General features: G+C 43.8%; 1 protein-coding gene across 4 annotated transcripts in view; it reads left to right on the top strand.

Annotated features, from left to right (window-relative positions):
• Positions 1-15,998, top strand: part of SLC41A1 (solute carrier family 41 member 1) — a 42,780-nt gene that overhangs the window by 4,275 nt on the left and 22,507 nt on the right. For all 4 annotated transcript variants that reach the window (XM_035121430.2, XM_060277117.1, XM_035121428.2 and 1 more), the window contains exons 2-3: positions 1,248-2,599; positions 14,252-14,359. In XM_035121430.2, coding sequence (XP_034977321.1) covers positions 2,213-2,599; positions 14,252-14,359 — 495 coding nt within the window. In that variant the 5' untranslated portion in view covers positions 1,248-2,212. The remainder of the gene's footprint in view (positions 1-1,247; positions 2,600-14,251; positions 14,360-15,998) is intronic.

Here is a 15,998-nt window from a genome sequence, read left to right as displayed (position 1 = left end):
AAATTTATTCTAATACAAAAGTTGGGTTGCTTATCCAAGAATGAGTGTCTTGTATTATGCTTCCTTCACACGTGAGAGTCTTCAAACTGTAACCGGGAGTTCCTTGATGCTCTCCTCCAATAAACATTAGATGAAATTGTAGATTTTAGGCAATGTGGCTATCTGATGTCTCATGAGTAAAATTGTTTGGAACATACTTCAAAGGTTTAAACCTCTGTATTCAAAATTGCATTGGCTTCTAAGTCTATGCAGTTACCCATGCAACACTGTCTCTCACTAATGTGACTGACCTATGTGTTGCTAGCAACAACTGGTGCATGGCTCTTAATAGTACTTTATTTCGGTAACTGTTGTAGTGTGTTGAGAAGGCTTGCTATACATGTGGCTCTACGTGTAAATACAATACATAGGTTGCTAATGCACCTTCCACTCTGTCCCAAGCCATATGTTAGCAATTGTTTGGGAAGAAAAGGAACTAGATGGTGGGATGTGTCTGGATTTCTTTACCCTTTATTTACACAGTGAAGTTATATCTTTAAAGACTGACAAACTGGTAGGTTTGAGACTGCTTTATAATGCAAGGAGAATGGAACTTGGAACCTTGTGGTTCCACGCTGCTCCGCTCTGCTGCTTGCGTTCTTGTGAGCTACGCAGCTGGTGGATTAAAGCATCCTGCACACAGCAGAGGGCAGTAGCGTACATACACATTCATGCCGCTGCCATGGATTTTATGGGTTTCCTACTTGTTGCAGGCAGAAGCTGTCAGGTTTCTGGCTTTGGGACTCAGAAATGCCGTGCGTGTCCATCCTGATTGAGGAATGGCCCTGATGGTACAGCATGCTTGCCTGTCTCTATTTCAAGGGTGTTCATTGGTTGCAGTTGCATTGGCTCACCAGCAATGAACAATGTCCTCTGCATGGAACACATCTGTGCGTTATGTCCTGTGACTGTCGGGTGTGAAAATCTCAGACAGAGTTTAATGTCGGAAGGGGAAATTGGATAGACATAGTAGTAACAGAGGAAACATAAGGGCCTCTTCCTTTGCAGCTGTTTTTATATTGATGTGTGTTTAGGTTTTTTTAAAAAAAATAATAAAAAACAACACCGGCATATAGAAGAACAGTAAAGCTATTGATATATGCACTAATACATGGGAGGGAGGGAGGGAGGGAGGGACTTTATGAATGAGTTATTCTTTAGTTGCCTAAAAAATGTATCATGCATTTTTCACTCTTCTGTGTTTTAAGGTGAGAGCACTGTGTTCCCTGAAGAGTCTGTAGAAGAATTTTCCGTTGCTAGCATTGGACATGCTCACAGCATAAGCCTGTCTGGGATCTTCATGTTGCTTTAAATAAGAGCCTTCATTGCCGCATGTTGTAAGGTGAGAGATTTCCTTTCTGAGAAAAAGGGTGGTCCCTTCTCACAGCTCACTGATAGCCGGGCTGTCTTGGGAAGAGTGTGAAGAGACAGTCGGAGAGGGTGAGAAGGCCAGCCTGGAGACCTGAACCAAGCCCTTCATAATTGGCTGGAATCTCATGAAATCAAGGCAACCCTGATTTTCATTCTGGAGAAGAGGGGGAAGAATTTCTCAAGCCTTCCAACTTTCTGGGTAGCAGGAACTGCCTAGGAAACTAAACTCGGCACTTACTCTATTTTTTGCTTGTTTGTTTTAAAGCTAGAATCCAAATTTATCTCAAAACTGTTTTTAAAGACTCTAATCTACAAAGTGGTTTTGCTGAAAAATCTCTTTTCCCCATCCACTTTAAAGAGCAGCTGAATTAGTTGTTTCATTAAGACCTGAGCTTGATATCAGGATTTGAGAAGCTGATGCTCTGGAAACTTACAAACCAAAGAAACTAACAATTGCAGGCACTTTACATTTTGCACCGAGTGTTCCCCAAAGACTCTTGCCTTGAGAGAGAACTCCAGGGAAGGTTGAAGCAGAGTGGATTTGATCTCACCAGAATCTACTGCAGTGTCTTTGCTGGCTCTGTGGCTGGCGTCTCCCGCTCTGGATTGTGCTTGATGGGGGTTTTTGCTAGGGGAGCAGACCTTGTGGCTAAGGACAGAATTGTCGAACTGGAGGACTTGGAATATATATGTCGAAAGGCATATTGGCTTAACCCCCAAGCAAAAGACTTTTTCTCTGCTGCGTCCCTTCTGTAGTATATCAAGGGTTGAAGGCTGGAAACAGCCTGCATAATCTTGCAACATGACCTCCAAGCTGGAACAGAAGGAAGCTCATCACACCAACGGCGTTGTGCTACCCATTGTTGCTGGCCCAATAGACTGTCTCTCCAGTCCTGACCGAGAACATCTCGTTGAATCTTCCGAGTTTTTAGGGCCCGAAGAAGGAGGAGGTGTCGAGGTGGTAGTGATAGAATCCCGAGCCAATGCCAAAGGGCTGCGTGAGGAAGATGCCCTGCTGGAGAATGGCAGTCAAACTACGGAGAGTGATGATACTAGCACAGACCGCGGCCCAGAACCAACCTCTCCTCTAAAAGAGACCTCCTTTTCCATTGGGCTGCAAGTCCTCTTTCCTTTCCTGCTGGCAGGGTTTGGGACAGTAGCAGCTGGGATGGTCCTGGACATTGTGCAGGTAAGACAAAAAGCCTTCAGCATAGAATGGGCTCAAAATTCTGTATCTGGACTTGTAACTTACTTTATTGTTAGTGGCTTTTAAATCCCATGAGAGTGATTTGCTGCTCATTACTTTGGTGGGAGGCAGAGGTTTTCCATTCCTCTTTTTTCCAGGCTCATCCTCCTTAGATTGCACATGCGAGAGGTAGAATAAGCCTCCCTCTTCTGGAAGCAATTAAAGTTTAGGTGGTCAATAGCAGTGTGGCCCACTCTTTCTGTTCCTGAATCTGAATACTTTTTAATAACCCAAGACCCATCTTTTTCTTATAAATCTCAGCTTTAAAGGAACATAAACTCTAAAACCCAGCCTCTGAATTGAAAATAAACTTCTACTTCTTAGAGATGGAGTGTCAGGAATGTAAAGACATCTAGAGTTCTCCCAAAAGTTCAGACCCTAGAAGTAAATACAGTAGTGCCAAACCCAACACACCCACACCCAAAAATGTGAACCGAACTTTTAAAAAATGCACTTTTGGTGGTGTTTACAGAACTGACGATCATATATGTGCCTGAAGAGTTGCCAATGTGGGGAAAGAGCTGCAGTAAACGTTTTTAGCCGGGGGCTGAGACCTGTGATATCAATTGCTGGCAAATCAGATTGGCTGTTATGCAGTTAAAAGACTTGTTTAGCTGAGGGATGAAAACATGTTCTCAGCTTTTGCATGTGGTCTGTGGCTTTGCCCAAATGCAAATGCAGAATCTCCTTGATGCATTTCTAAATAAATATTAGAAATGTAAGACACAGTGGAGATATCCAATAGATATCTCTTGAAACACTAGCTGTCATGTGGAGCTTGCCTCCTCGCTCTCAAATGACATTGCTGAGTTACTGGGATTACGGTGTCACTGGCCTCTGTGCCTGCAGTGCAGCTATCTGGCAGGTCATGTTAATGTTAAAGGCCGAGGCTCTGTCTCAATAGTCTTATCTGCCTCATGTATGCAAGCCAGGTAGTACTTTGGACAGAATCCGACCCTACAGTTTCAAATTGCGGCTGCCTCTTGAAGTGACCAGGCGACCTACTATAGCTTAACATTAAACATTCAGCCAAAGAGCTTCTACTTAAGCGCCTTGGTTTGAAACACTTTATAAAATTTCAGTTTCATACAATTTCTGTGCATTCAGGAGCTTAGAGGGAGTTGTCGTTGCTAGATATTGAAATAAGAAAGTCAGTGTGGTATAGTTGGACCTGGAAGAGCAGGGTTCAAATCCCCACTCAGTCAGGAAACTCACTGGTAAACTTGGCCCAGTCACCTCCCTCACTGCGTTGTTGTGAGGGGGGGAAAATGAGGAGGGTTAGAGTTCTGTATGCCGCCTTGATGGAAAGATGGGATATTTTAAAAATTAACAGAGCATGGTATAGCTTTGTAGCCAAATGTTCTTGCTCATCTTTTTGTGTGACAAATTAGAACTGCACCAGTAATTAAACCTAATGAGAGTCATGGGGGTGTGTTAATGTTTTGTTTTATGTTGATAACTTAAAAGTCCTGCTGGAGCAGGCCAGAGGCCCATCTAATTTAACATCCTTTCCTCACGGCGGCCACAAGCAGACCAGAATGCAACAGCAGTTAACTCGCATGATTTTCAGCAGCTGATATTCATGAGTTTACTGCCTCTGACATGAGAGGGAGAGCAAAAGCCATCATGGCTAGTTGCTGTTCTTTCTTAGAATCATAGAACTGTAGCACTGGAAGAGACCCTGAGGATGCAATGCAGGAATAAGCAGCTGTCCCATACAGGGATCGAACCTGCAACCTTGGTTATCAGCACCAGACTCTTTGTTGATAGCCATTTATGTACTGCCTAAGTGTAGTTGAAGTGTACTTCTCAAGATGGGGCTGTGTAAATCTAAAACTCAGACCTGATCATTATTATACAATATCCTGGGTGTTTGGTTTCGTTGGCAGCAGATGCAGTTTGGGTTGGGGAGGGGCTCAGTCATGGTATAAACGCGCAAACTAAACAGGATTTCATTTTCCCCCCTCATGCAGCAGCAATATACACCACCTAGTTTTTCAGTGTGTAGGGTGTTAAGCCTGTCTTTTACCATCTATATGATAACAACTTCACATGATATGTTTTTATGCAAGTTTTCATGCTGCTTGGATCATCATGAAATTATAATTCAAAAGTGAGTGTGTGCATGAAATTAATACCCTACCAGCCTGAGCTTGGAGGACTTCCAGATCCAGTTGATGGAATCTTTGGAAGAGTCCCAATACTGAGCCCAGATTGAGAAATCACATCCCTACCAAAGTGAATGTTAAAATTAACCCTAGGTCAATTTTGTTGGACTAGGTGCTAACTGGTAAGATACAAGCTAGTGTTAGCAAGTCAGCATTGTACTAGCTACCTTTTCTTCCAAAGTGATTTCTTGGGGAAACTTTCTATATTGGACATGATTCAGTCTTTTTTGGTGCTATCTAACCTTCTCATTCACTGGGACATGGGTGGCGCTGTGGGTTAAACCACAGAGCCTAGGGCTTGCCGATCAGAAGATCGGCGGTTCGAATCCTCGCGACACGGTGAGCTCCCATTGCTCGGTCCCTGCTCCTTCCAACCTAGCAGTTCCAAAGTGCAAGTAGATAAATAGGTACCACTCCGGCGGGAAGGTAAGCGGCATTTCCGTGCGCTGCTCTGGTTTCGCCAGAAGCGGCTTAGTCATGCTGGCCACATGACCCGGAAGTTGGACGCCGGCTGCCTCGGCCAGTAAAGTGAGCTGAGCGCTGCAACCCCAGAGTTGTCCGTAACTGGACCTAATGGTCAGGGGTCCCTTTACCTAAGCTTCTCATTGGGAGTGGAGTAAGTACCGTAGTATATAATGTGAAGTTGTCTTGCTCAGAAATAAGCATCTCTAAATGACTGTCATGCTTTAGAAAGTTGCATGCATCTGTGTTACATGGGAGCTGGTACAATACCAATATTCCAGCCTTCCTGCTCACAAAAGCAAAATCTAAAACCATCGGACAATGTCCTAAGAAATTTTTTAGAAAAGAGACTAATCTGCTTGTATTGGCCACCTTTCTTTGAAAGTCAAAGCTGTTGTTAATACCTTCATGCTTGGTTCATTCCCACTGGTATTTGGAAAGCACTCCCAGATTGTTCATAGCTCAGTGGGAAATCTGAACAGCCACCAACTTTTTTTGCACAAATAAGTAGGTCTTGAAAGTTAACAGCAGGAGCCTGTTGGCATCTCCCTAAATGCCAGTGTTGTCAAGTCTTAGTCATGGAACCAGTCAGTGTAATTTGTTTTTCCTTTGGGTGGCTCTTTTCCCTTGTGGTCTTTTTGAGCCTCTTGGTTCCCCAGCAGTTTGACACTCACACTTTTATTTCCCACCCCCACCTGCAAAAACACAACTTCTTCTCTGGAGCACTGGAATGCAGCTCCGTGGTGCTGGCTTGCCACCTCTTCCTTATCTTTCATGAATGTTGTGGTTTATTTAATTAAATATTTTCTTCATTTACAAAAGTATGTTGAGTTGTGAAGACCTTTTTCTGGGTTAGGGATGAAATAGTTTGCTGTCTGTTCCCTTGCTCCCAGAATTGTTCCCTGCTGTGAGCAAATATCTAGCCGAGGAGTAGCCCCAGTCAGCATAGCCAGTGGTGTTGGGTGATGGGAGTTGCTGTTGAACTTCGTTTGGAGGTTGGCTACCCTGTTCTTGGAGCAAACTGTTCATTCTTTCTCTTTGAGGCTTTCAAGGAACAATTAAATAAGTCTATATCCTGGTGCAGCACTGTGTGCACTTGTTTCTTGAAACCACAGTTCCTGGAGTTATGTCATGCAAACTATTATACACACAATTGCCTAGGGGTGGATTGTCACTGGTGACTCTTTGGAGCCAGTGAGCAACTGTCTTTCTGCAAGTGATCAATTTTCCCCTTGACCTTTTTAAAGGCCTCCAGGCATGCCTTGATACTAAACAAAGGACTGGGCTGCTGAAAAGGTGAGGGGAAAGTGAGAGTTAAGATGGATGTGTGTTTATACCCCTTGCTTGATCTTCAATCTCAACAAGGGAGGATAAGAATAGCCACTATTCTACAGTAAAATGGTACACAGTGAGACGTGAAGGTGCAGAGGGCCAGGACTGAAAAATGGGGGTGGGTGTTTTGTCCCCATTTTTCATTTTGCTTTTTTCACCACCCCACCCCACCCCGACTTTCACATTTCCTTGTCTGCTAGCATATGGCACGATAGCCAAACAACTTTCCAAGGCAACGAGATTGCAGGGGGTTGAACTAGATGTTCCTTGGGGTCCCTTCCAACTCTACAATTCCAGTTTAGTTGATACCTATCATGCATGTGCAAAATGACCTTTTTCAAAAAAAGATTGGACAGGGGAAAGGGTCACTGAAAAACATCTTAGGTTTGTATGGGAGAAGATGGTATTCTACATACTCAGGTCATTTAAAGATCACTTTGAATTGGACATAGAAGGCAGTGAAGATGTTTTATGCTGGGGAAGATGGTCATGGTGTTCTCTTGGTGAATAGTCTATCATATTCTGCACCACTTTTTGATACTTTCCAAAGGCACTCTTCACATAGAGTGTCTTAGAGCAGTTTAACCTAAATATAGTAGTGCATCAATAGTCATAGCCCATCCATCTGTCTCAGAAGAGAATCAGCTGGCATGCTATTCATAACTGGTGAAAGGTACTGTGATCACCAGGTGCCCTTGATAAATCCTTCAGCAATGTTGGATCCGAAAGCAACCCTCTAGTGAACCTGATCTTTGTGAGGGGTATGCAGGCTCACCCAGAACATGTCAGATACCAATTCCATAGTCTGATAAAACGTCTAGAGCTGTGGGCGATGACGCAAAGTGTTGTGGATGCTGTCATCTGCTTAGTCTACCATTTGGCAGCATGTTGGTGCTTGGAGGCATCCACCCTTCCACGTTTGGAATAAATAAACACTGTCATTTGTTTATCAGATGTGTGATGCTTATGAAAGACTAAACATGTGAAGGCTTCAGGCGCAGCTGCTGCTCTTTTGAACCTGACCCTGTCCTCTTAAACTGCAAATGTGCCCTCTAATAATCCGAGTCAGGCGGCTCATTGCTTGCATTTAACATGGTTTCTCCTGGACAGCGAGGATTTCTACTGGAGGCGTCAAACATGTAGGGGTTTTTTGTTTTGCTTCTGCCATTCATGGTGCCTTGATAAATATGAGATAAGTGTCTAATCTGTGCTTTGTTACATCCTTCTTCCCAACCTTATCATCCATCTGTGGTCAGGCATTTAAAAAGCAAACAAACACCTGACAAACCCCCCCCCCCAAAAAAAACCTCAGGAAGATTACACTTCAAAATTAAAGCTTAAATAGCTTTCTTATCCCTTGCCCAAATATAAAGGTCTTGCATTGTTTCCAGAAAACACTTTGGCTAAAGCCTCTGGAAGAGGAATGGCATTCCAGAACGTGTGATCTTCCACCAAGGATGCTTGCTTATATTAATTCTTCACTCTCAGCCTGATCCTATGAATGGTTACTGACTCCTACTGAACTCCTCACTTGTTTGTGCATAGTATTTCAGTGTTGGGGTGTTATTTGGAAGCTGTTCTTGCCTAACTAACGGGGATGTTCTTCTGAGAAGCTTTCCTAGCACACTCCCATATCGAGCCTGTGTTTGATAGTAGCCCATGACCAGTCATACAAAAACTGCTTCTTTTATTTGCATCCCAACCTTCTTTCAAGGAGCTCAGAATGGTGAGCTTGGTGGGCAAAACTCACAAAACTCTGACCTGCTTTGCAGATCTCCTTTCTCTGTGACCTGATCCCAGCTGTTTACATCAAGATTCTACTTAATCTAATTGGCAAGGGCTAAAAAGTTGAACTGCCATCCGATGACTGTAATTTTCTTCCTGCACTGCTTATAATGATCACTCGTGGGAACTCGGCTGTAATAATGTGTTGCCTGAAGCAGAATAAATGCCACTCATTTTTCCTTCATTCAAATATCAGTGCTTAAGGACAGGAGTGAAACCTTCCATTATTGGACTTCAAAAGGTGGCGTTAGTATGCCAGAAGACAATCTTGAAGACAGCGTAGAACTTCATTTGATCTTTAGAACTGAAGTTGAAGAGTGCCGTTGCATCTTAGGAGGTAGAACCTGAACTTCTGTGAATGGAAAGTATTGAGAGCCAACCTGTGACTATACTCTGGGTGGTAACAGGGTAGCGAGAAGGTATTTGAAGGTATTTGACAAGTATGTACTGTATTGGAGAGCAGCAGTAGACCCATTCCCATTCACAGCTAATATGACTCTGATGTGACACTACAGCCCTTTGAATTTCAGTTTGCTTTAACTTCCCAAGCAGATAGTTTCAGGACAGGCAGCTGCAACCTCGTAAGCCTCCCCTGGTGCTCCTACTGAGGGATTTTGTAGGTTCAGTCATTATATTAGAACCACCCCTACTGCTCTATTAGAACCCCCACACCCAGTCTGTAACAAACCCTGGCTACAAACCCTTGTGGTGAAGAAGGAGAGACCTTAACCACAGTTCAGGGTTCAAATGACTTGCCAAGCCAAACCTTGGCTTAGTTGCGATACTGTGAATAGGAACTAAAAGGGTAATCTCTAAATTTAGCAATCTCTAATTTATATATATATATATATATTCGGATCTGTGAAATGTGTTCTATGAACACATTGCACCCTTGTGAAGTTTAGAGTTCCAGAATTCTAACGGAAAAAGCTAAAGGCAGAGTTGTTCAGAAAGTGGATCTTTTGAAGCCTGCAGCTTTTAAGTGCTGCATAGAAACCCATCTGGCGCAGGATATGCTTGGATAGGTAAGAGATTCTAGGCTAGCAGGGGGGATGCTTTCACAGTAATGGATGTGAGATAATTGCAAACTTTTTCATCTGGCTAGCAACATGAAAGTACCAGCAAAGCAAACTCTCTTTTTTTCTTTTGGCTATGCGGGAATTTATACAGGATGCCTTGGACTTCCATTGCAATGCAAGGGAGACAGACATCTTGCATCTAATTTTTCTTTGAGGGGGGACATTAATTGTGTTATCTATCATATGCCTGCTGGCTGAGATGTTTTCACACTGGAAATTTTAGGAGATCTCTCCCACTTACATAAGAGGCTTAACGTTATAGGCTCCCTTTTTGGCGCTTTGATATCTCTTACCGAAGGACACTCTCTACTTGCAGCAATATTTACCCTCTGCAGGAGCCGGTAATATCCTGATCATGGTTCTAAATATGCCATTAGGTTTGGCCTTCCAAGTATTAAAAGGGAGTTGGCGTAAGTGAAGGTTCTTGTTTCCCTTCCTTGGAAAGAGCTTCTTCTCCCTTAGGGAACATCCCTGCTTGGATTGTATTCCCGCTGGATCCAGTTACAGCTCATAACGGATCCCCTGCCTGCTCCAGCTTGAAGTGCAGGCACCAATGAACTTGTCAGGAATATTAGAGAAAAATAACTTGATATTGTGATTCCAAAAGTCTCTGCTCCAGTGCCTAATTCATCATTTTACTTAGTTTGACATGTTTTGGAAATGCTTCCTGCCTAAATTGCTCGTTCTTAAGCTTTGCTTCGTGGCTGAACTGTAGCCTACGAGCTGTGGGAAAATTGAGAGAATGAAAATGAGTTACATTCACTCTCATATTAAGTTTCATACAGCTAACCTTTTCTGCCTGGAAAGAAACTCTGCCTTCTTATTTTTATCTCTGAACTCTTAGCTCATTGTTTTCTAATCAGTGTCTGCCAGTGTCTATCATGGAATCACAGAACTATAGAGTTGGAAAAGGGCCAGAGGGTCATCTAGTCCAACCGCCTGCGATGCGGGACCCTAACATAATTTGATATTAGTTCACTTACTTTATTCCAATCTCCAGAAAAGTAAAGCAAGACCTTAAGGAGTTTATGAGTAAGGAATTTGGTTAAGCTTGTATTGTTAATGCCACTTAACGTGATACAATGAACATACAGTGAAACTATCTTTGGTGCATCGAAGCAGTTACCTTGGGGGTTATGGGTAGAGAACGCAAACATAACCTAAAGTCATAGGATTGTAGAGTCTGAAGGGGGCCCTGAGGGTCATCTAGTCCAACACCCTGAACTGCAGGAATCGTGCCAGGTTTTGAAAAGCATTTGTCCTTTAACATATGGAATAGAGGTATTGGTATATCCTCTCTTACCATACCTTGCTGTTTAACAATGTGTTCTTCGAAACGACATTCTTATCAAGATATTTCTCCCAAATAACTTGAGTAATATTTTAATGTCCATATAATAGCGGGCAGGACCCACAGTTGTGTGTTCCTTTATGGATATTTCTCACATTTAGCTGAATGGTTAAGATATTGCTCACTTGCAGTGTCTCTTATATCAGACTGATTCTCTATCTACCGTGTCAAATGTGTTTATGAAACCCCATTGGCACCACTGGTGAGTTCTCCTCCCAATGCGAATAGTACCTGCATAGGAAAGAGTTCCCTAATGACTGTAGAAGGGAAAGAAAGCATTGCATTCTCCGCCTGTGCCTCCTGTGATCTCAATCGTCATCGGCCCATCACAGCAGCTGATGTGGGTTTTGAAAACCTGCACATCAAATTAATTTAATGCTTCACCTACTTTGACCCTGAGAGCAAAGGAGCTGTTAAGAAATGGGTCTAGGAGGTTTTGCAAAGGAGAGGCGCTTTCTTTTTAAGGCTGCCAAATACTGCCTTTTCCTCCTCTTTCCTAACACTTGTGGACATCCAACGTTGGAAGATTCCGAACAGGTAAAAGAAAGTACTTTTCACACAGCACATAGTTAAAACTGTGGAACTGCTCCCACAGGAAACCATCTTGGATGACTTAAAAAGTCTACTAGACAAATTCAGATGGCTCAGAGAGGGCTATCAATGGCTACTAGCCATGATGGCAATGCTCAGGCTCTGCCTCCATAGTCAGGGGCCCCAGTAGTGCTTCTGAATATCAGCTCCTAGAAACCACAGGAGGGAAAAGGACTCTTCTGTTCGGTTCCTGTGTGTGATTTCCCACAGACATATGTGAGAACAGGATGCTGAGCTACCGTAGATGGGCCATTGGCCTGATCCGACACGGTTCTTCTCGTGTTCTTAATTTGGACAATCTTAACCTTAAGTTTTCCTCAGCCTCAAATCCACCCTCACTCCACAAATGAATATTGATAATTAGTTATTGGTTTCTTGTACAGAGAGTTTGGGGAACATCCAGTGAAGGAGCAGGCGCTCGCTATAGCCGTCTTGCACAGCTGCCTGCCAGCCACTCCTAAAAATAATCATTGAGGAAAACGGAGCTCCTTGGCTCCTGCCCACGACCTTAAAGGCGAAAAGCACCCTGAAGCACTATTGTGGTTAAAGGAATATTTTTAGAGGCCATTACTTTAGGCTGCAATCTTAGCCACACTTATTCGGGAGTAAGCCCCATTGAATTCAATAGGGTTTACTTCTGTGGTTAACCACTACTTTCTGTAAGTACCCCAGTTTTTCCTCCCCATATTCATGTAGGATTTATGCTTAATCTGTTACATTCTGAGAGCACAGTCAAGGCAGCTCCCACGTCTTGCTGTATCTTCAGTTGTCCCTTCAGGGTAGGGCTTATGTGCACCACATAATCATTACTGTGCAGTTTTTGTGAGACAAACCAATTGTAATGTTAGATGTCTCTACCTTTTCAGGGGTATTTTGGGCAGGCTGTGTCATGTTTATAGGGAGGGACTGTAGCTCAGTGGTTCAAGTCCTTAGCATCACCAGTTCAAGAGGCACTGCCTGACACCTTGATTTGGACAGTTGCTGACAGTCAGAGTAGACAAGGCTGGGCTAAATAAAACCAAAGGTTTGTACCATGTGTAAGGCAGCTGCCCACTCCTGAAGATACCTACCCTAGATTGTATGAGCTATAACAACTACTGCCCATTTGCAAATATCCCAATCTTGGGTAAAGTGATGGAAAAGGTGGTGTCCAAGCAGTTGCAGGAGTTCCTGGATGATATAAATTCCTGGATTGTTTTCAATCTTGATTCAGGTAAGAATCAGCCTTGGTTGCCCTGGTGGGCTATCTGTTTCAAGAGTGGGGCAGGTAGAGAACAACTTGGCTTCTTGGTAATCAGCAGCGTTTGATACCATTGTTCCCTAATGCTAATTAACATCTATATCTACCAGGATCTGTGCATTTAGTGGTGGGGGTCCAATTCTGTGGAACCCCCTTCCAGTTGAGAACAGGCAGGCCCCCTTACCTGCTGAATTTTCAGCATCTACTGAAGACGTTTTTCTCCCAGCAGGCATTTTAGCTGAAGTCTGATTTTATAGTTTTAACTGATTTTCCATATTGGATTTCTTGTACACAGCTTTGAGGCATTTATAGTTAAGCAGTATAAAAAACTGATGAAATAAATATAACTTTGGCACAATATGGCCAAACTGTATTACTAGGGCTCTATATTTACTGCAGCCTTAAGAAGAACCTTGCTGGAGGAAAGTAAAAGGTCATTTTAAGATTTCCCCCCCAAGCCTTTATTTCTTTCCTGTGGTTTGTTTTCCCTCCCCAAGCATCCCAAATGCTGCATATAGAGTCTGCGCTCTGTAATTAGCACTGCCTAAGAAACCCATGTTTGCCCTTTATGCAGAGTGTTCAGGTTTATACTGGAAGGGACAGGATATTTACAGCTTTGAGGATGGGAAGAGAGCAGACTTGTTTTTGTTGCCTCCTCTTTACCGCCTCCTCTGTTTCTGTTTTGCGTGTTTTAATCGGGAAGGGAAGTGGTCATCCAGGGCCTTGAAGGAGATGGCCTTGTGACAGACACTCGTCTGGGAATCTGAACCAAGAGTCTGATCCCCAGCTGTACCAGGCACATCCTGAGTCCTGAATGACCTCAGATTCTGTGATCCAGACTATGAAGGCAAATACGTAGGTGATTGTTCACCACTAAGCAAAACAGCATCCTGCTGTCCTCGGCCTTTGTTGCATATAGCAAGGCTTGCCATCTGTCTTTTATCAGTCACAAAATTCCTGTGCATGGCAAAGGAGAGGCTACAGTAGCTCAGTCTGTGTACACAACTCCTATTTACTCTGCAGTCATTGCGCGTGAACCACTGGTTTGTGAAGCCGTGTACATATGATGATTGATGATTGCCACAAGCTACATCTATCCTGTAGTTCCTTGAGAAATGCTGCATTTGGGTATGTGTGTGCCCCCCCCCCAATTTGCTTCAATTCCAATCTTAAAATGTATGACATATTACTACATCAGTGCCCCTTCTCCGGCCACTGGTGTAGAGTAACAAAGGGAAACCCAGAAACAGGTGCAACTGTACAACAACCTACAAAGGTGCTTTGAAAAACATGGTGTGTATTGGGGGGGTGGGGAGGACCTTGTCTTTTAAGCCAGTCATGTGTACACAAGCTTAGTTCCTGCCTTTATTGCCTAGCTGTTGCCCTGTGCATTTAAATAACATTAGATTATGGTAGGAACACAACGGTAACAGCGAGGTTAGTAGCTAGTCTGCTGCTTGAACTTTGAAGACACCCTGATCCACTGTTGGAGAATCATAAGGTTCCTAATAACACGTCTCGTAAAAAACTCCTTTTTAAACAATCGCCTTTTCCTAGATTCTGAAATGATTGCCTTGATTTTTGCAGCACTGGGATGTCTTCAAGTATGTGACCGAAGTATTCATCCTGGTTCCAGCACTCCTGGGACTGAAGGGAAACTTGGAGATGACACTAGCATCTCGACTCTCTACAGCTGTGAGTATTTTGGTCTTATGCCTGTCAGGCAGGTAGCTTTATATCTGCCCCCCGGCCGCCCTACATATACAACCTTGAAGAGGTGTTGACTTCAAGGGGCTCCCACCCCCCCTTGAGTCCTTAAAATGAGCTCTAGCCCTGTATACCTTTCAAGCAAACAATGAGGACTAGGAACATGCTTAATCTCTTCAGATGGAGATATTTCGGACAGAGAGCTGGATTTCTGAACGTAGAGATAGCCAGCTCATAAAGATTAGACTACGTTGGGAGATGTGTGTGAAGTTAGCCACAGTTGGCACTTGGATTAGTTCAGCATCACAATCTCTAAAAACACTGCTGCCCGAGCCGCAGCATTGCTTTTCCCTTTGCCAAGTGCTCCTACATTCAAGTAGTGAGCACAAAGGTTGCTTTCATGTGCCTATAGAAAAACAAAAAAGTCTAAATGTAGCCAGCCTCTATTCCAGGCATGAGCTGTCTCTAGGTGTGGAGACACCAAGGAACGAGTGAAAGTGCATCTCCCCCATTCCTCTGTGCCTCCTGAAAATCTGTTTTGGGGCCTTGGGGCCTTGGGCGTGGTGTGGGCTATGATCTGGGGGACCACAAGTAGAGGAGTGAGTTGTTTGAAATCACCGTCCTTGTCTGAATAGAAGAATGACTTTGATCCATGCCTCTGCTCATTTTTCTCTCTTCCTCCTCCGCCAACAACAAGCTGCCCCAAGCAAGTTGCATTTTGATGGATTCATGAGGGTTGCTGGAAAGCAACCAAGGAACAGCCAGTCTTATCCTTTATAGAGGGAAAGCTGGAAGCCATTTTCCTAATCAGGCCACTATGATCCTCCTAGATTTAGATTCTGAGACCACTGCTATTCTTACTTGGTTGTTTGTTGAGCATAGCGCAGCTCATTGATTGGTTGCATAAGTGTGACCTAAACAGCTCCTAGCTCCTGATTCTCAATTCGTATTTCTAGAATGTTCTGAGACACTTGGAAAACGTGTGCTTTAAGTACCTCTAGAGAGCATCCCTGCACTCCAGTATAAGCACAGAGGTGCAAACAGGGCCGCCTTAAGCATATCTGTCACCCCGGCGCCATGGTGCAAAGATCCCTCCGCCCCCCCACCCCGTTTCCCAGCGCGGCTGTCTGGCGGGCGCAGCGCGGCGCCCCCCCTGGCGGCCCTGCGCCACCCAGCCTTGCCGTAGGGCCGGCCCTGGGTGCAAAGAAATAAACAAGCTCATTGGTAACTCAACTTGTACAGCCTTAGTGTTCAGAAATAGTGGCTTTCTCTCTCTTCTGAGATATGGCTGGTGCCTATTCCTTTTAAGCTTCTGACACCGACTGAAGACCTAGATATTTGCCCAGGCTTTTGGTGGAGTGCTTTTGGTGAGTGCCAGTTTGTCTTTAGTTCTGGTTGTAAATTATTTGCCTTGTTTTTGTATTTGTATTTGAAACCGTTTTAGTTATAACCCCACTCTGGAACTGCATTTGTAAGGGGAAAAGGATAAGTAAGTTTTAAGTAAAAAAAATTTTTTAATATCTTACTGTGCTTGAATTGGGGTGCTTAAATGTGGCAGTTTGTTGTGGACTCGGGGTGCTGCTCATGTTACAAGTTTTTGCACAACATCCATACAATGCCATCCTCA

Source organism: Zootoca vivipara, chromosome 7 (genome assembly GCF_963506605.1).
Source record: "Zootoca vivipara chromosome 7, rZooViv1.1, whole genome shotgun sequence".
NCBI lineage: Eukaryota > Metazoa > Chordata > Lepidosauria > Squamata > Lacertidae > Zootoca > Zootoca vivipara.
This window is presented reverse-complemented; position numbering and strand designations above follow the sequence as displayed.